Source organism: Carlito syrichta, unplaced genomic scaffold (assembly GCF_000164805.1).
Source record: "Carlito syrichta isolate Samal-C Ts95f unplaced genomic scaffold, Tarsius_syrichta-2.0.1 Scaffold126791, whole genome shotgun sequence".
NCBI classification, from domain to species: Eukaryota; Metazoa; Chordata; class Mammalia; order Primates; family Tarsiidae; genus Carlito; species Carlito syrichta.
Genome location: NW_007070887.1, coordinates 472,020 through 492,016, shown reverse-complemented (window position 1 = coordinate 492,016; position 19,997 = coordinate 472,020). Strand labels below are relative to the sequence as shown.

At 49.7% G+C, this 19,997-nt stretch overlaps 1 protein-coding gene across 1 annotated transcript in view; it reads left to right on the top strand.

Moving 5' to 3' along the window:
* Positions 1-19,997, top strand: part of CELSR1 (cadherin EGF LAG seven-pass G-type receptor 1) — a gene marked incomplete at its 5' end in the record, with an annotated part of 180,755 nt that overhangs the window by 65,377 nt on the left and 95,381 nt on the right. The window contains one exon of the mRNA XM_021707906.1: positions 12,929-13,567. Within this exon, the coding sequence (XP_021563581.1) occupies positions 12,929-13,567 (639 nt within the window). The remainder of the gene's footprint in view (positions 1-12,928; positions 13,568-19,997) is intronic.

Sequence of the window (19,997 nt, the reverse complement as noted above, 5' to 3'; positions counted from 1 at the left end):
TTTTTCCCCCCCTTCATTTGTGTATTATTTGTAATTGTGGTTAACTTAACATCAAATGTATCATCTTAACCTTTTTTAAGCACACAGTTCAGTAGCATTAAGTACACGCATATTATTATATAACCATCACCACCAGCCATCTCCAAAACTCTTTTTTTTTTTTTTTTTTTGAGTTGGAGTCTCCCTTGTTGCTCACAGACACTGCAGCCTCAAACTGCTGGGCTCAGGTGATCCTTCCGCTTCAGTCCTCCAAGTAGCTGAAACTACAGGTGTGTGCTACCATGCCTGGCTAATTTTTTTATTTATTGTAGAGTCGAGGTCTCACCAAGTTGCCCAGGCTGGTCTCGAACCCCTGAGCTCAGGCAATCCTCTTGTCTGGGCCTCCCAAAGTACTGGGATTACAGACCTGAGCCAAAACTCTTTTCATCTTCATTTTATAAAACTGAAACTCCGTGCCCACTAAACACTAATTCCCCCTTCCTCCCTCTCTCCCTCCCCTCCCCTCTAACAACCACCATTCCATTTTCTGTCTCTATAGATTTGACTACTCAAGTAAGTGGAATCATACAGTAATTTTCCTTTTATGAGTGACTTCTTTCACTCAGCATGATGTCCTCAAGGGTCATCTGTGTCAGGATTTCCTATGTTTTAAGGTCTCTACATTTCTTGTGCTCCCTGAAGTCAGGTGTTTTCTACAACATGTCATGTTTATCTTGATTCATCTGATGCTGATGATCTGGGGATGTAGCTCCTTCACTTTCTCCCCCATATCTTGTGACAGAATAATTCCTTGTCATTTCTAGAACATTCTAATTTGGGAGAGGAGAAAGACTGTTAGGTGAGAAAGTGTGTCTTGGGAATAGAATAATGCAATGAGGTAAAATGGCATATGTTATTTGAATGATTGTGTATTTGGAGCGCTAAAAGCTTTCCAGAGGACCGTTCAGATGCTCATTATTCACCCACATATGGCCATCCATTTGACTTGCACTCGGCCATGGGAAAAAGGGGTTTACCACTCTTAGCAGATCACGGATGACATCCCAGTTGGGGACCCTGCAGCCTGGGTTCAGGGTTGGGTTTGGTCTTTCCAGCTTGGCTCCCTCATGGCTGTTAAAGTCATAGGCAGGAAGTCTAAACATCTTGCAACAAGCTCCCATATTTGATGTTGGGCTGTTAATCTCGAGGGTGGCGATGGGGAACATTGAATGTTACTGCATGTTCACAGACACCAGTCTGCTGTTTCTATCTAGTGTCTTCCTTCCTTCTCCCAGCCCCTAAGTGAGAGTGGGATCTGTTATACCTGTGCCCCCTTTACCAATAGCCAGGCAAGTCTCATGCCCAAAAACAGCTGACCCAGTTCACGTGGGCTTGAGTGTGAGGTCAGAATTGGTGAAGGTCTGTGAGCTCCATAGTGAGCATCCCTGGCATGGGGTCAGATCACAGAAATACTTGTGCATGTCATTTCATTTTCCTAAGGGTCATTTTTTGCTACTCAGATTTTCTGATGTGCATCAGGGTGCCCAGTGAAGGATGTTGGGTAATGGTTGGCTCTTTCCAAACAGTGTGTCGGGGGGTATATGCTACATGGCAGCAACGTGAGGTGTACCCAACTCTTCTCTGGGTGCTCTGTAGCAGGAGACCCTTGTTGAGGGAGGCTGGGGACCTAGGGAGGAGGTACACTCGCCATGGATTGGTGACAGAAGACTCACTCCTCAACGAATTTCAACCCTGATGCAGGGGGCATGTGTGGTGGAGTCCCAGCCAGAGAGGCAGTGGGGCGGCCACAGATCAGTCCCTGCCCACCATATCCACATGATGGAGAGAGGACTGGAGCCAAGCAGGCCATCTCGGGCACTTCATGAGTTGCCTCTGTCACCGCCCATGATGAGAGGCACTGTCAAAGGGTAGGTAGGGTTTTCATGTGGTCCGGAGTGTTCGGTTTTGAACTCAAATGGGAGGAGTGGAGTGCAGTGGAACAGTAGGAGGTGAGGGGCCTGCGAGGTGGGTTGTCAGTGCTGCCAGATTCTGGGCATCTCGGCCAGGCAGGCACCTCAGCTGACCCGAAGGTGCTGGACTGGGGGGCTGTCCTGGACACAGGCAGTGGGGAAGGAACTCACAGCAGGGAGATGTCTTGTGCCTCCTTCTCAGGCTGGCTGCTCCCTCTGAGGGCTGTAGTGCAGAGATAGGTGGGGGAGGTGACCAGGCAATGGGGCGTGAGGGGCTCAAAGCCATTTTAGGTGAAAGAATAGTGAGCCTCAGGACTCAAATGTTAACGTGGGGGGTGCGCACTATGGTCAAAGGCTGGGCTCTGGGGCCTGGAGCTTGGAGGCAGGGTGATCCCTCCCCATAGCAAGCGTGAGAATGTCTCCCCCCCCCACCGCAGTAGGAGTCAGAAGATTAGCACTGATGAGTTTGGGGGAGGCACTGGATCTGGGGGCCTGGACCAGACACTAGGCACCAGAGTGGGGTAGGGGTTGGTGCTGGCTGCCTGGGATGCTTGGCCCATCTTAAGACCAGGTGGGACCAACAGGGGAGGGGGCGTGAAGACCCCACTTTCAGCATCTTGAGGGGGTGGCAGTGGTGGAAATTACAGATTGTGAACTTGGTCTCCAAAGGGGAGAAACCAAGGTGCGGGCTGCCATGGAAGGGTCTAGAGGCCCCTCTCCATTGTCTGACTGGCACGGTCGGGGACATGGAGGAGTGAGCAGCTGGCCTGCACTCTATATCCCCATCCCCAGGCAGAGCTGTGCCAGCCCCTTTTGTGCCTTGTACCTTGACTGCTAGGGCAGCACACGCGTGTACTCAGCAGTGTGTGGTTTTTTATTTCATTTTATTTTATTTTTTGCATTAGAGTCTTACTCTGCCACCTAGGCTGGAGTTCAGTGGTACGATCATGGCTCATCCATCATAGCCTTGACTTCCTGGGCTCAGATGATCCTTCTGCCTCAGCCTCTGAAGTAGCTGAGATTACAGACATGCACCACCACACCCGGCTAAATTTTTTATTTTTTTGCAGAGATGCAGTCTTGCTATGTTGCCCAGGCTGGGTGTCTGGGTTTGTAATTAATGAATGGCTTGTTGGAGATGCCTGTGCTGAATAGAACTCTCCTTTTCTGGGTCTGAGGGTCGCTTCCCTTCAGCCTCATGGCAGGGGTGGGAGAAGCAGTGTCTTTACGCCAGCCTGACATCCTGACATGCTCATTTGCCCACAGCTCTGAAAGCTCATGCCACCTAGTTCCCGTGAGGTGAACCTGGATCTGTGAGACAGAGGGTTCCAGATTGTGGCCCAGAAAGGAGAAAAGCCAGATGCCCTCAGGTAGCAAGATCAAAACATGGCACCTGTTGTCTGGCCCCAGTCTGCTTTCAGGAACAAAACAAAACAAAGTAAACCCCAGAGAGAGAGAGAGAGAGAGAGAGAAGAGAATGTAGAAAACCACTTCAAAATCCCCTGGCTTTGAATGGGAGCTGCCAGGAGCCACCAAACAGGGCCCTGCCTGCCTGCCTATTATAAAGTCCTCCGTAGGGACAGAAGTGCAGCCTTTGTTTTATACCGGCTGGACAGCAAATAGCACTCTGCAGTTGTGACCACAGCTGCTGCAGGGGATGACTCTGAACACTGAGGGCATTGTGGACTGTGCCTAGTAGGCCTTGTAGTGTGTTGGGGACAGGAGAGCAGAGGAGTCCCTCTGCCTCCGAGGCTGTGGTGCATAGAGTGGCTGATGGAGACTCACGGTGAATGGGTGGGGCCTTGGTACCAGCTCCATCTCACTGGGTCGTCCCCATGGCCCTGGGCATGTGTCTTACCAGAAACTGGCCTTTCCTCCTTTGTGTCCTTAGCGAACCCTCCATGCCTGAACCATGGTCCTCCTGGACCATCCCCAGTGGGGACTCAGGGTCAGTGAGGACTTCAGTCTAAGCCCTGTCACTCATAGTCCAAGTGGCCTCAGTCTCTTTGTGCCTTAGTGTCCTCACCTGTAAAGGGGCCAGCAGTGGGACCCTTGTGATGTGTGGGTCCCAACCACACCTCTGAGGACATTTCTTCTTTGGCCACCCCACTGCCCTACATCAGGAATCTATGAGGCCAGTAGCAATCAGAGGAGCACCCACTCCCGGCTTCTGTGGTCTTGTCTCTCCACAACTCCATGTTCCTATCTGTCCTTGGTTGACTGGTGTCCCCCCAAAATTCATGTCCACCTGGAACCTCAGAATGGGATGTTATTTGGAAATAGGCTATTTGCAGATGTAATCAAGGTAAGTGTTGAGATGAGGCTATACTGGCTTCAGATGTGCCCTAATCCAGTGACTGGTGTCCTTTTTTTTTTTTTGGAATGGGAGTCTCACTCTGTTGCCCAGGCTGGAGTGCAGTGGCACACTCACAGCCACATCAGCTTTGACCCGGTGGGCTTAGGTGATCCTTTCACTTCAGCCTTCCAAGTAGCTGGAACTAGAGGCATGTGCCACCACACCTGGCTAATTTTTAATTTATTTATTGTAGAGACGAGGTCTTACCATGTTGTCCAGGTTGGTCTGGAGCCCCTGGACTCAGGCAATCCTCTTGCCTCCACCTTGCTGGAATTACAGGTGTGTGCCACCAGGCCCGGCTTGGTGTCCTTTTAGGAAGAAATAGGCTGGTCTGGAGCCCCTGGACTCAGGCAATCCTCTTGCCTCCACTCTTGCTGGAATTACAGGTGTGTGCCACCAGACCCGGCTTGGTGTCCTTTTAAGAAGAGGAAATAGAGACACAGAGAGGGACGGTGGCCATGTGTGGACTAACGTAGAGATCAGAGGCAGAGTCTCTAAGCCAAGGGACAACAGGATTGCTGGCTCCTCCAGATACTGGGAGAGAGGACCAAGACAGATGTTCCAGAAGGGACTAACCCTGCAACCACCTGGATTACAGACTTTGGGCCTTCAGAACTGTGAGAAGATCAATGTCTGTTGTTGTAAGCCACGTACTTGTGGTGCTCTGTTATGGCAGCCCCAGAAGACTGATACCCTCCTTCCTTGGCTGCCAGGCTTACCGCTTTTTCTGCATTTTGTTTCTGGAAGGCCTTTTCCTTCCACTTGTGTGGCAAACTCCATTCTTCCTTGGTAACCTGCCTCCCCTGCCTCCTGGGGTTGTCCAGTGTGGACAACCTATAGTGGTCAATTACTTGCCCCTGGGTCTCAGAACTGTGGCTCTGTCCCCTGCTCCTGGAGGGCTGCTTGCTCCTTGAAGGCCATGGTGTGACCTCTGTGCCCAGTGTTCCATGGTGTGAGCCCTCCACAGGGGACATGATTGTGGACAATCATTATCCTCTTCCCGAAGTCTCTTACCAAAGTCAGAGGGATCAGACAGGTCCCATCCTTTGTGAATATCCAGAACTTTCTTCTCATCGTTGTCTGGGTTGTGCAGGAGCACCTGCTGGCGCTCCCTACAGCCTCGCGCTCTGCCATCTGTTCTGTCTCTTTCCCACTGCATCTCAGCAATACCAGGGTGACTCATCCTTCCCAGGAAGCAGCAGGAATTGCACTTGATTGCTTTTGAGGTGCTGCAGAACTGGCTTGGTGCTGCTGGTTCCAGCACTGTTGTCACAGGCGTGGGAGAAACGTCTGGAACTCAGGCCAGAGAGAGTGCTGGGCAGGGGCGGTGCTTGCCAAAATAAAACAGCCTTTTAAACCATAAACCTGATCTATACTCATGCAGAGAAATAAAATAATAGAGGAAAGTGTTGAGGAGAAAGTAAAGTCACCTACACACCACAGACCTAACATTCCAATCAAGACCTGAGCTGTCCCTTGAAACTGCCAAGGTTGTCAGACCAAGAAATGAATGTCTGAGAAATTATCACAACCCCGGGGAGCTGAGTGCCATGTAGGGACTTGGAACAGTAGAAGGACAGTAGGTAAAAACTAAAGAACTCTGAAGAAAGTATGGGCTGTGGTTAATAATGTATAGATACACGTTCATTCACTATAACAACTGTATCACACTAACAAAATAATGTTAATAATGGGGTGCCTGGGTGTTGGGTCTATGAGAACTCTCTTTTCAGTTTTTCTGTAAATCTAAAACTGTTCTAAAAATAAAATTTATTTAAAAACAACATCAGCACGCCTGTAATCCTAGCACTTTGGGAGGCTGAGGTAGGAGGATTAGGATTATGTCATAACATAGACATAACACAGTGAGAACCCCATCTCTACAAAAAAATTAAAAAGTTAGCTAGGTGTGGTGCCATGTACCTATAGTCCCAGCTCCTTAGAAGGCTGAGGAGGGAGGATTGCTTGAACTCAGGAGGTCGAGGCTGCAGTGAGCTGTGATTACACCACTGCACTCCAGCCTGGGCAACAGAGTGAGAACCTGTCTCAATCTATCAGTCCATATGTATATACATATGATACTGACAGAACTGCTGTCAACATTGTGCTAGTAGCTCTCTGGACTCCTGTGTAATAGAGAGAGAGAGAGAGAAAAACTTAATTTTTTTCACCTAACATCATGTTGTTCAGATGTATCCCTGTCAACAAATGGAGGTTTCTGTTACTGTTTTGGTTCGACTGCATACTGTTCCATGAAACATGGGGATAGTTTGTTCTTTATTTCAGAGATCACTTATTGGTGGGCATTTAAATGCATCTTTGAAGGTTTAAGTTGCCGGTGGATTCAGAAGTTCAACCCAGATTACTTAAGTAAAAAGTAAATTCAGCTATCATCTATGAATTCACTGGTACCTCAGTACCTGAGGTGTCCAGAGCAGTGCATGGTCTTAAAAGAAGTTAATGGTAAGATGAATAGTAAGGTATGGTTGTGTTTTCCAGCATTTTTAACGTTAGTTAATATTTAGTGCTATTTTCTGGCTATGATGTAATTGTCCCTGAGTGAAGATGCTTGTTCTGGAATATGGCTCCTTGTTTCAGGTGTTTCTCGATGCTGTGGCTGCCCACAGGAGGACCCAAATGCTGGGAGTTCCCACCCCACCCCTGGAAAAGGCAGACAGGATAACTCAGAGCACCCTGAGAAGACCTGGGCATTTAGCTTAAAATCAGTATGGCTGGGCCAGGCGCGGTGGCTCAAGCCTGTAATCCCAGCACTTTGGGAGGCCGAGGTGAGAGGGTTGCCTGAGCCTCTCAAGTTGTTCAAGACCAGCCTGGGCAACTTGGTGAGACCTCGTCTCTACAATAAATGAAAAAAATTAGCCAGGCATGGTAGTGCAAGCCTGTAGTTCCAGCTACTTGGAAGGCTGAGGCAGAAGGACCACCTGAGTCCAGCAGGTCGAGGCTGTGGTGGATGTGAGTGTGCCACTGCACTCCTGTTTGAGTGACAGAGTGAGACTCCAACTCAAAAAAAAAAAAAAATCAGTACAGCTTTTGTATCTTGGGCCAGAACAAACACATCCATATGTGGTTTAAGATAAAAGGCTGTTTCATAACAATTGCCACCAGGAAACAAACAATCTCTTACCTGTATTATTGTAATGATCCTCCCCCCTCCAAAAAAAATCAAACGGCCACAAAAAAAAATAGTTTACGTGGAATAATGGAGTCTCTTGGTGCTGTTGGTGCAAGTGACAATGTTGGGGTGAAAGAGGTGCCATTGGAGATCTCCATTCTTCCCTGCCCCCACCCCTTCCCCTTCCTTTCCACAAATATTTATCCAGCAGCTGAGTGCCAGCAACTGTTCTAGATATGACAGGTACAGCAGGAACAAGACCTACAGGTTCTCAGTCCTCAGGGACTCAGGGAAGAGACAGACATAAACAAATAAGAATAAAACCTGTGCCTGCTCCGGTGCAAGAATTAAAGTGGGGAGGTGGCAGGTGAGTGACAGGTGCTCAGCGTGGACAGTCCTTTCAGTGAGGAACATTTAGCTGAGATCTGGATGGCTAAGGAGAACAGCCACTGGCTGACAAGGAGGGCAGCACTTCAGGCAGAAGATGAGATGTGCAAAGGCCCTACAGATCGCAGGATGACAGGGACAGGTCTTGTAGACCATAAGATGGAATGAGGGGTGTGGATTCTATTCTGGGTGTCATTGGTGCCATGATGTGCTTGACGTTTTCGGAAGACTGCTCTGGCTGCCATGTGAAGATGATAGTGGAGGGAAACTGAAGCTGGAAGACCTGAGGGGTGTCCTGCACGTGGCCAAGTGCTGCCTGTGGATCAAAGTTGGACTATCTTTTTTCTTTTAAAAATTTTTAATTGTGGTGAAATACAAGGGGGACCCAAAAAACCCGGAATTTGTTCATTAAAAATTGTGTGTTTATTCTTACATGTTTAAACTTTAGTCACCTTCTGTTTATTTATTTATTATTTATTGTAGGAGTCGCAGTCTGTTGCCCAGGCTGGAGTGCAGTGGCATGCTCACGGCCACTGTAGCCTCTACCTGCAGGGCTCAGGCACTCTTTCCACCTCAGCCTTCCAAGTAGCTGGGACTATAGACGTGCACTACCATGCCTGGCTAATTTTTTGATTTATTGTAGAGATGAGGTCTCGCCAAGTTGCCCAGGCTGGTCTTGAACCCGTGGGCTCAGGTAATTTTCTCGTCTCGGCCTCCCAAAGTGCTGGGATTATAGGCATGAGCCACTTTGCCCAGCCTTCAGTCACCTTCAAAGCACTCACCATCTGATGCAATACACCTATTGAGATACTTTTTTCACTGCACAAAACAATTTTTGAACTCATCAATTTGATGCCTTTTAGTGCTTCTGTCATTTTTTGTTTCACCTCTTCCACATCAGCAAAATGTTTCCCTTTGAGGACTTTTTTCATCCAGGGAAACGAACAAAAAAAGTCACTCAGGGTGAGATCGGGCGAATAGGAAGGGTGGGGCACAGAGCTCTTGGTGTTTATGGTCAAAAACTGCGGAACACTCAGCACAGTGTGGTCGGTGCGCTCTTAAATCACACATTGAAAGAATCTCTAAAAAAAATTCACTGAAGCCAAATGCAACCTCTTACAACAACACTAGCTGGTACACTGCTGCCGATGGGTTCCCAGAACGCTTACCTAGTGGGGGAAGCGTGTACTACAAGGGGCCCACTCTCCAAAAAATAATCCTGGTTTTTTTGAGTCCCCCTCTTGTATACATAACATACAGTTGACCATCTTAGCCATTTCTAAGTGCACACTTCAGAGGTATTATTAAGCACATGCACATTGTTATGTAGCTGCCACCACCGTCATCTCCAGAACTTTTTCATCTTCCCAAACTGAAACTCTGTCCCCATTAAATACCAGCTCCTCAGCCCCTGGCTATCCTCAGCCCCTGGCAATCCACTTTCTACTTTCTGTTTATGAATCTGACTCCTTTAAGGACCTCATGTGAGAAGAATCCTACAGTGTTTGTCCTTTTGTGACTGGCTTATGTCACTTAGCATAATATCCTCGGGGTTCACCCAGGTTATAGCATGTGTCAGCGCTTCCTTCCTTTTTAAGTCTGAATCATATTCCCTTGTGTGGATAGACCACATTGTGTTTATTCATTCATCTGTTCATGGACACTTGGGTTACTTTCACATTTTAGCTCTTGTGAATAATGCTGCTATGAATGTGGGTATAGTTAGGTCATCTTTTCTCTTTTACAAAAAAGTATTACATTTTTAGAAACCAAAATAACACATACTCATTGTAAGAAATCTTAGTAACTCAAAATGAGCAGTAAAGTAAAAAGATGGCTGTCTCTCTGTCACCCCCATCCTTTGATCTTCTTTCTAGAGTCAGCCACTGCAGTGGGGTTCATTATGTCCTTCCAGAATTTTCTCTAAATATACATTTATATTCATAATAAGCCATCCCCCTCACACTATATGCATTACTTTTACTCTATTTTAATACTTAATTGATTTGCATGTATTTTAGACACAGTTTAATGACAGTGTAGTATTCCATTGTGTGGCTCTGCTGTAATTTGTTTATCCATTTTCCTTTTGGTGTTTAGGGGGATTCTACATTCTTGGTGTGTGTGTGCGTGTGTATCTTTAGGCTTCCAGAAGGATGATTGCTTAAACTTAGGGTCACTGAATGTTTAAAATTTATTTTTTGAGCCGGGCTCGGTGGCTCAGCCTGTAATCCCGTGCCTTTGGGAGGCTGAGGTGAGTGGATTGCCTGAGCCCGCGGGTTCGAGACCCGCCTGGGCAGCGAGACCTCATCTCTACAATAAATCAAAAAATCAGCCAGGTGTGGTAGCGCATGCCTGTAATTCCAGCTACTTGGAAGGCTGAGGCAGAAGGATCGCTGGAGCCCAGCAGGTCGAGGCTGCGGTGGCCGGGAGCGGCCACTGCACTCCAGTCTGGGCGACAGAGTGAGACTCCAATTCCAAAAAAAAAACAAAAACCAAAATTTATTTTTTGGCAAAGGAATATATAAGCAGGGAATATAGCAGATAAAAGATATTTATGAACATTGCATAAGACAAACATGTTAACTTATTTTAGCATTACTGAACATGTTGTTTAGCATGTAAACTTAATTTAATTGAATCACAATCATATATGTCAGTTGGCTCAGGCTACCATAGCAAAATACCACACACTGGGCAGCTTAAGCAACAGACATTTGTTTTTCATAGTTCTAGAAACTGGAAGTCCAAGATCAGGGTACCAGCCTGCTCAGGTTCCCCTGAGGTCTCTTTTTGTGCTGTGTCCTCACATGGTGGAGAGCAGGGAGAGCTCTCTGGGATCTCCTCTTATGAGGACACTAATCCCATCATGAGGGCCTCCCTCTCCTGACCTCATCTAACCCTAATCACCTCCCAGAAGCCCCATTTCCATGTACCATGACATTAGGGATTAGGGCTCTACCAAATGAATTTTGAGGGTACACAACACAGTTCCTAGCAATATATTTGAATTTTATATAAGGGGCAGTAAGGTTCAGTTTATGAGTGATTGATTCTGTGGGTTGACAGTTTATATCTGCTTTAGTTGTCTAGTGCTATACAGACCGTCCCCAAACCTAGTGACTTCCTACTCTGACTGTCTTATCTGCTCACAATGTGGCCAGGGTCACTGGATGACTAGCCTCTGCTCCATGGTGTCTGGGCCCTTCCTGGGTGGCTCGAGCCTCAGCAGGTCTGGTGGGCCACATCTGGAGCCTCAGTTAGCCTGGGCTCTTGATCTGGTACCTTCTCCTCGCCACATGAATTATCCAGTGTGGCATCAAAGCACCAGGAGGAAGGAGGCAGAACCTTCCAATCCTCTTGGGGCCTTGACTGGAAGTCAAGAAAGTCTCTTCTGTCACATCCTGTGGGACAAAGCAATCTCAGGTCCAGTCCTGCTCCAGGGGAGGGAAATGAAGACCACTCTGGATGAGGAAAAGGCCTACAGGTCAGGTAGGGAAGGAACGCACACAACCATCTTTGGGGCTGTCTCCCACAATATCCCTTCCCCCTCCCGTTTCCTTATTTTTTCCCCATTTCTTTTGTGGCCACCACCTCCTTTGTTCTCTGAGCTGCACTTGCTGTCTGGGCTGCTGCCTCTCCACTCCGTTTGTGCCCTGTGGAAGTTCCAGACAGAACTGTGAGTCCTTGAAGGCCTCTGGGTTTTATGCCAGAGCCAGAGGTACCCTCCCCACCCTGAGGTGGTGCAGATGTTATTTTCATTTTCTAAGTCCAGGCTTGCTGGGTTTCATGAGGACTCAGTGGGATAGAAATAACGCACAGTGCCTGACTTGGACTTACCAAGTGACAGGTGTTGTTATCGGGGTGGAAGCTGGGCTTGCCCCCAGCTGAGTTTGAGTTCTTGGGCGTGAAATTTGACTTCACTGTGTCTCAGTTTCCCTCACCTGTCCATTGGGGATGATGCTGGTTCTGTCAGAATCTCTTGGAATCTCAATGTTGCTGCATTATTAATCAAACCAAACCCCTGAGTGCAGCTGTGACTTCTGGAGTAGTTGTTTTTCTTCATTGTTTGGACAAGTTGTAAGTGTGAGCCTGGGAAAAGCACAGCCTCAGAATATAGAGGTTTCTGCCGCCCTCATCCCTTGTTCTTTTCAGGGCTCCCTGCATGCTGTTGTGCCTTGACGGGGACTTTGCTGGAGTTGGAGTGATGAGGTGGCCTCTGGGTGTCGTCACCTGACAGCATCCTCTGAAGGTCCAAGACTCACAGCTCCCCAGAAACAAGTGGGAGGAGAGGCTGGCTCTCTCTATTTCCCTGCTCGGCTGTCCTCTTGGCTGGGGCACCCACCAACACCTCAGGCTCTGAGGGGTGAGAGAGGGTCCCATGCCCCATGGAAACCAGGGGGTGCTTTTTTGGAGGGGACACAGGCAGGGGGCCTGTTTGTGGGGAAGAGGATCCATGGAGCTCAGGGAACACAATCTAAGCCACGCCTGGGGACTGAGAATTTGGCAGATTATTCTCCATGTCCCACTCTGCGTGTAAGGCAGGGCCCGGCAGCTGCAAGAAATCAAACCCTAAACCTAGCACATCTGGGTGGGGCCGTCTCCTGGGAAGGATCAGGGCTGACTTGCTGGATGCCAGGGGATTTGAGCTGGGCTGGGAGGACAAGAGTTGTGATGGGCGGAGGGGATGATGGGGTGGGATCCCTGGAGCCTGGAATGGTTTAAAACAGGGCTGCAAGGGCCCACCTGTCTGGAGCCAAGTGTATGAGGTGGGGGGAGTCTCAAGCAGTGAGGGGCCCAATCCTGGTGGTTGTCGGGGTGCCCTGCTGGGTGGTTTAGGGCCCACTGAGGCTTCTGAGTTAGAGAGAGACATGGTAGAAGCTGTTATTGAGAAAGTTCAGAGTGGGTGTTAGTGGGAGGGAGAGGACCAAGGCTGGGGAAGGAAGCAGGGGTCAAGGTGGTAGTTGTGGGTGGGTAGGGAATGGGGAGTGGCCCAGGCTGGCTTCCCCTTTGCTAAGGGCATCCAAGGCTGTTCCTGGCACGGGGGCATTAGGAGCTGTGACTTCCGTGACATCCGAGTAACCCGATTCCTCTTGTACCCTGCAGATGGCATCCACAGCGTCACAGCCCTCTGCACCTTGCGGGTCACCATCATCACAGATGACATGCTAACTAACAGCATCACCGTTCGCCTGGAGAACATGTCCCAGGAGAAGTTCTTGTCCCCACTGCTGTCCCTCTTCGTGGAGGGAGTGGCCACGGTGCTGTCCACCACCAAGGACGACGTTTTTGTCTTCAACATCCAGAACGACACGGATGTCAGCTCCAACATCCTGAATGTGACCTTCTCGGCGCTGCTCCCCGGAGGCGTCCGCGGCCAGTTCTTCCCATCAGAGGACCTGCAGGAGCAGATCTACCTGAACCGGACGCTGCTGACCACCATCTCTACGCAGCGCGTGCTGCCCTTCGACGACAACATCTGCTTGCGTGAGCCCTGCGAGAACTACATGAAGTGCGTCTCCGTGCTGCGCTTCGACAGCTCGGCACCTTTCCTCAGCTCCACCACGGTGCTTTTCCGGCCCATCCACCCCATCAACGGCCTGCGCTGCCGGTGCCCTCCCGGCTTCACCGGCGACTACTGTGAGACCGAGATCGACCTCTGCTATTCCAGCCCCTGTGGCACCAATGGCCGCTGCCGAAGCCGTGAGGGAGGCTACACCTGCGAGTGCTTTGAGGACTTTACCGGTAGGTGCTTGAAGCCTGCGGGGTAGCTGGGCTCACCTTGACTTTACACAAACGACCCCAGGCCACATAGTAGAGGGTCTCTGACCACTTCCCTCCTAGGGAAACAGAGAATGGGTGCTGTGCCCAGGTGTCAGCTCCAGGAACCTTGAGATGATGTTAGAAATGGCACTTTCTTAGCCAGTGGGTACTTGGGAAGTACTGCTTTCTGAGAGTAGCCTGAGGCCTCATTCATCTATCCTGCCCGACCTAACCTCCTTCTTTATGAGAACAGTTCGGCAAGGTTACAGGGTGAAATCCAATTTAAAAAAGAAAAACCACCTAAGTGCACAAAACAACACATGTTGCTTTTAAGTGGCTTTAATGTACGTTATTCCAGATTTCAAGTTTAATTGGTTATTGTAAAGCAATGGAGCCTGGGTAGAATTGAACCATTTGTCATGTGGGTCTTGAAAGACGCTGTTCGTTTCTTCATGCCTCATTGTCACTGTAGAAAATGACTCATCTTCCCGCCTCTGAAGATATACTTACCTTGAGACATCCTGACTAATCACAAAGATAAATGGCTCCAACTGTAGCCAACAGTTGTTTTTAAAAACTAAGAAGCCAGCCCAAGAGAGGCACAAAAACACGCATTCTCTGCATCTCAGTCCCAAATCTTACTTTGGTCTTTGATCGCCTGTTACATAAAATGATGGTCCATTTGAAAAATAAGTTTATGGTGTTCCTGATGGTGAATAGTCTGTCTTTTTTTGTGAAAGCTATCTGGGGATTAGGCTGGATTTGATTCATACCGGAGATAACTTTGAGATTCTTCCACCGACTGTGTCCTCAATTAATGTGTTTAATATAAACAACCTGAGAAATCGTTAGCTGCTCATGTGAGAGTTTTATGTAGCACATAGCACAAGTTTATCGAGCTTATAACAAGGGTTTGAGGTATTAGCCGGCATTTATCAAGCAGGAAGAGCACAAAGAGAGAGGAAGGCTGGCTGCCCAAGGTTCTCTGCATCAGAGGAGGAGGGTAAAGCCACCAGAGCGGGTGTTGGCAGTCTGATGAGATGGGGTGGCTCCTGGCTTATAATCTGGTAATATAGTGGGGTGGGAGAAGGGTGTTTTGATCAACTGTCCCATGTTGTTTACACACATACCCCCGACCCTACCCGTCCATGGGTGTCCGTTGGTCAGATGTTCCCGTTTGGGTTCAGAGCTCTCATCTCTGCTGTCTCACTGAGTGTAATTCCAAGTCCCTGGCTACACTTGGAATTGGCAGTGCACAAGGAAGGCAGGCAGAGGTGGCAAGAGACCCCCGCCCCTGACAGCCCACACCTAAGTCAACTGCTGTGACGAGGAGGCCTGGACCAGGCTTCTTTCTCCTGCTGAGTTTTAATGGATGGCTGTTCCATATCAGCTTTACAAGTTCCCCCTTTGTCCCTTTCCCACCCCACGGCCTTGTGCTGGTATCTTTGCCTCTTCTGAAGTGCCTGATCAGAGATACCAGATGTCTGCAGCACCCCCTCCTGACTGGGAAGCACCCGTGGGTGAGCCGCATCCCCCATACTCCCACACTCCACCCTGCCATGTGGTCTGGGTGGGGAGCGCTTCAGCCAACTCTTCTGCTTAGATGGGGAAGCCGTGGCTGTGGATCCCTGGGAAAGGGCCTCATGGACTCCAAGGAATCAGCAAGGGTGCAGTCTTCATTATTGAGTGTCTGCTGCATGCCAGACCAGTGCACACTGCCAGACCTCACCCCTGCCCGTTTGGGTGGATGACCACGTTGATCCATGCAGTTGGCCCTTTCATTGGTGGAGGAGTTGCCTCAAACCTCTTTCACCTCTGGAAGCTTTGTCACATGAGTCAGAAGCCCTAGGGCATCTACCACAGCTTTAAGGAGACTGGGCATCTGCCTTCCATGCTGCTAGTCCAGGATATAGGAAACTAGGGGCCATTAGGATCAGCAGATTCACTCCAAAGATGATTGACTCATTGGGTAGAATTGACTTCTAAAGTTCTCAAGTTTCCTTTTCATCAAGAGAGTCATTTTTAGAAAAATAATGGCTGGGGAATGGCCAATTCTTTCATCACCAATAAGAATCACTAAAACGTAATGATTGGCATGAGACTAATTTGAATTTCTTTGGGTACTAAAATTATCATATGTATTTCCCTCAGAGATAAGACTAATTAAGACTTACTGGTCCCTCTTCCTCTCTGTTTTCCTTTTTCCCTTTGAAGCTCTCCTTTTTCTGCAAGGAGGTAATTGAGCTCATTTATTCATGATGAAAGTAGTGCTGTCGTCATGAGGGTTTTATTACTTGCTCCTTGGTAAGCTGAGCTCCGAGCTCCGGGGCCTCGCGGTTGCAAGGTTGGAATCGGCCCAAGCCAAGCAGCACTGGAAGCCCCTGGCTTCCTGTGTTGCAGGACGGGAGGCGGCAAGAGACCCAGCAGGAGCTGGGTGAAGGAAGATGGCAATTAATTTCAGGAAAAGCTCAACAAATCTGATGCCAGAGGAAACGTGGACAGCTCTCCCATGTCTCTGAAGTCCATTTTGGCCTTAGAGAGGTCCAAAGCCCCAGGGCACATGGATTCCCCTGGTATTTGCAGGGAGAAGGGGGCTGCCACCCTCTTATCATGTGTCTGTGCAAAGAGAGCTCTGTGCTGGGACCGGGGATGGGGTCTGCAGCCATCCCATTCTGAAAAGAACAGGGACAGAAGGACTTAAGATGCTGGCCTTGTAGATGTGTGGGGGATGCCCTCCCAGATTCTCCCTCTGCAGATTTTCCTGAACAACTGTGAAAGGCAAACACAGACTTATTTTCCTCGGTTCTTGGCCCCTCAGTCTTTCCTTTTGTAAACATTGTAGTTTTAGTTTTTGTTAAATTCCTTAAGGACGTGGGTCAGGCTCCAGCCGACCCTGTCAATCCAGACACAGCCCTGCTCTCCCTGTCTTTCCCCTTCTGCATCTGCCATCTCTTTTTCTAAAATGCATTCCTTCCTCATCCATCTGCCAATCATGTGCCTCCTTCAAAATTCACATCAGTGGCTATTCCCTGCTCTGAGAAGGTTCTGGAAGCTTTCCTGAACTCCTCAGCAGGTCTGTAGGTTTCCTCCCTTGATGCCGCCTGGGTGCCTTGTTTATGCTTTTATTGATCTACTGTCATATTGGGTATGATTCATGTATTTCCATATCCCTTAGGGTAACAGTGACTTGGAGCTAATATTTATCGAGCGCTTTGTCATGCTAGTTACTGTTCTAGATGATTCTACATGCATGTTCTCATTTGATTCTCAGGGTGGCTCTTATGGCCCTGTTTTTATAAATGGAGAAACCGGGGTGTAGGATGTTGAGCATCTAGCCCAGTGGTTCTCAGCTAGGGGTAATTTTTGCCCCCCTGGGGACATTTGACAGTATCAGAAGACATCTTTGGCTGTTACAACTGGGAGTGGGATGCGAGTGGGGAGAGACCAGGGAAGCTGCTCAACATCCCACAGTACACAGGACGGTCTCACAACAAAAAAACGGCTCTTGGTGCTAAGGTCAACAGACCCACTGCCAGCCCTGTGGGGAGTGAGGTCAGGATTTGAGCCTGGGTGTTCTGGCTTCCGAACTCAAGCTGCTGGCCCTGTGAATTCCTTGAGGGTGGAACTGCTGGATTTAGCTGCTCATCCGATCCTTCCTCTGGCTTCATTTCTTTAACAGGATTTTGTGAAAGTGCCTTCTGCCTGGGCACTAAATTCAAAGGGGCAGTGAGACGGGCAGTACCCAGAAGAACCAGTGAGCCCGGGAGAGGGCTTCACAGTTATTAGTCTCACATCCAAGGATGCAGAAGGACACCGTTCCTTCCCAGCAAGAAACCTGACCCAAGTAAATCAGGGCAGACCTTAGGACTTGATTTTGAAACCTGGTCCTGCCTGTTGGTACCTCCTCTCCCTAATTAAACGAGCATGACTGCTCACTTCTTTGTGAAATGACAATATGTACTCTCCAAGAGTGTGCAGTGTCCTGGGCTCTGCTCTAACGAAGCCTTTTCCAAGATGCGGACTCTTTTCATCCCAGTTTTACCAACACTCAGGTGCAGAACTGGGCGGGTGGAGCCGCGACCCAACTCAGGGATCTCGTGTGCCAGGTGAGCTTCCCAGCTGCCCTGGGGAGGCTCAGATGCCCCTGAGTTCCAGCCTCCTGGATCTGTTCTCCCTTGGTCTCCCCACCTGGATGTCTGGTCAGCGATGCTAGCACCAACGCCAGATACTCCCCCTCCGATCCTGCCTCCCCTCCTCTGTCCCTCATTTCAGCCCAGGCTCATGGTAGATGTCCCCCGACCCCCATGTTTGATCTCTCACCATGCCCTAATAATTCTGCCTCCCCAGCCCAGCCCCTTCTCTCTGCTGCACAGCCCATTATCACCTCGGTGGAGCCCACTTGCTGCCTTTCTCCTGTCCCTATGGCCTGCTCTTCATGGAGCATCGAAAGTGTCCTCTTAACACATGCATTGGGTCACATCAGGGCCATGCTCAAACCTTCCCTGGGGTGTCCAAAGCTCTGGTATAAAGTAACGTCCAGTCACTAGGCCTTTGGGGCTCAGAGGTGCAGTCTCGCCCCTGGCCTGACTGCTTCTTGCTTTCCCTGCTCAGATCACCCTGACTTCTCTCACCACAGCCCTGCACCTCCAGTGTAAGTTCTCCCAGGTCTTCCCTGAACGTCCCCTTCCTGTCCCCGCTCCTCCATCCTCATTGTACCCCTCACCCCCATGGTGGTGTTTGCTTGGCATTGTCACCTCCCTCCCTCTGCATTAGACACTCCATGAGGGCAGACAGTGGCATCCTCTGCCCACCAGCACGTGCCCAGCCTGGGATGATGCAGGCATACAGTAAGCACCACATGAAGTGAGATAGGGCTGGAGCTCACCGCCCTGCTTCTCCATGTAGGCCAGAGAAAATGCCCCAGGAGTCTGCAGTTCCTTCTGTGTTGTCAAAGTGACACCTGTGCTGCTTCTAGTACTGAGCTGGAAGGAATAAGACTCTCCAAGAATGTGTACTTCCCTCCCCTTTCTCCTTTGTCCCTTCCTGGGGACACTGAGGTACTTGTGACGGTCCTGCTGATGTGAACATGGCCATGCTCCTGGAGTGGGTCCTGCGGCTATGAGTGCAGCCATGCTCCCAGAGTGGGTCCTACTTGTGTGAGTGCAGCCACACTCCTGTCGCGAGTTCTGCTGGTGTTAGTGCAGCCACATTACTGGCGTGGGTCCTGCTGGTGTGAATGTAGCTACACTCCCGGCATGGGTCCTGTGGGTGTAAGTACAGCCATGTTACTGGTGTGGGTCCTGCTGGTGTGAGTGCAGCCACACTTCCAGTTTGGGTCCTGTGGGTATGAGTACAGCCATGCCCCCGGCGTGGATCCTAAGGGTGTGAGTGCAGCCATGCCCCTGGGGTGGGTCCTAAGGGTGTGAGTGCAACCATGCTCCCAGCATGGGTCCTGCGAGTGTGAGTGCAGCCATGCTCCTGGGGTGGGTACTGTGGGTATGAATGCTGTCACTCTCTTGGCATGGGTCCTACAGGTGTGCATGCAATCATGCTCCCAGCGTGGGTCTGCCCTCATGCTTGTCTCCCATCTGTGAGTAGAGCCCACAACTCCAGGTCTCTGAGCACTCCTGTGAGGCCTCCTTCCTTTCTCATCTCCTTGTCTCTACACTAAGAAGAACAGGGAGTGAGGTGATTTATTATCTTAGATTAACGTCTTCCCGTGGGGTACATTCCTGAGCAGCAACTCTGCTATCACCAGGGAGGGTGGTTTTTCTGAGGGGCTCAGTGTCTTGGAGGTGGACTGGGGTGGTGGCAGTGAGTCAGTTTCATTTGTCCCGTTTCTGGGTGAAAGCCAACCTGGGTTTCCATCCTGGCTGTGCTCGTGGGCTGGGTATTCTGTGATAGGGTCAAGTTTATTCCCGAACCCCTGCTTTTAGGACCTGGGGCTGTGCAAATAGTCCTTACTGGCCAGCTGAGTTCAAAGCCCCCCCGTGGCCATGCCTGGGCCTTACATGCTCGTGATGTCCAGACTTTGAGGAGTGCTGGATGCTCCTTAGTTGGGAGTTAACCTGGTTTGGGAATCAGAGGGTTAGTATCTGCTTGGAAGTGCTTTGGTGGTGCTGGCTTTGAGCTTTGTACCAATTTCCCAGGGTAGGACATCCCAGTTGTCCTGTGTGAGGGCCCCCCACCCTGGCCAGAGACCCTGACTATTCACCCGAGGGCCTCCCAGGGCCGAGGACATTCGGTGTAGATTCAAGGCCAGAGAAACTTTTGGTGTAAAAATCTAATCACCTGTCTGCTCATGGGGACAACTTTAAAATAAATCCTAGCCAGGCTCGATGGCTCAGCCTGTAATCCTGCGCCTTTGGGAGGCTGAGGTGAGTGGATTGCCTGAGCCCGCAGGTTCGAGACC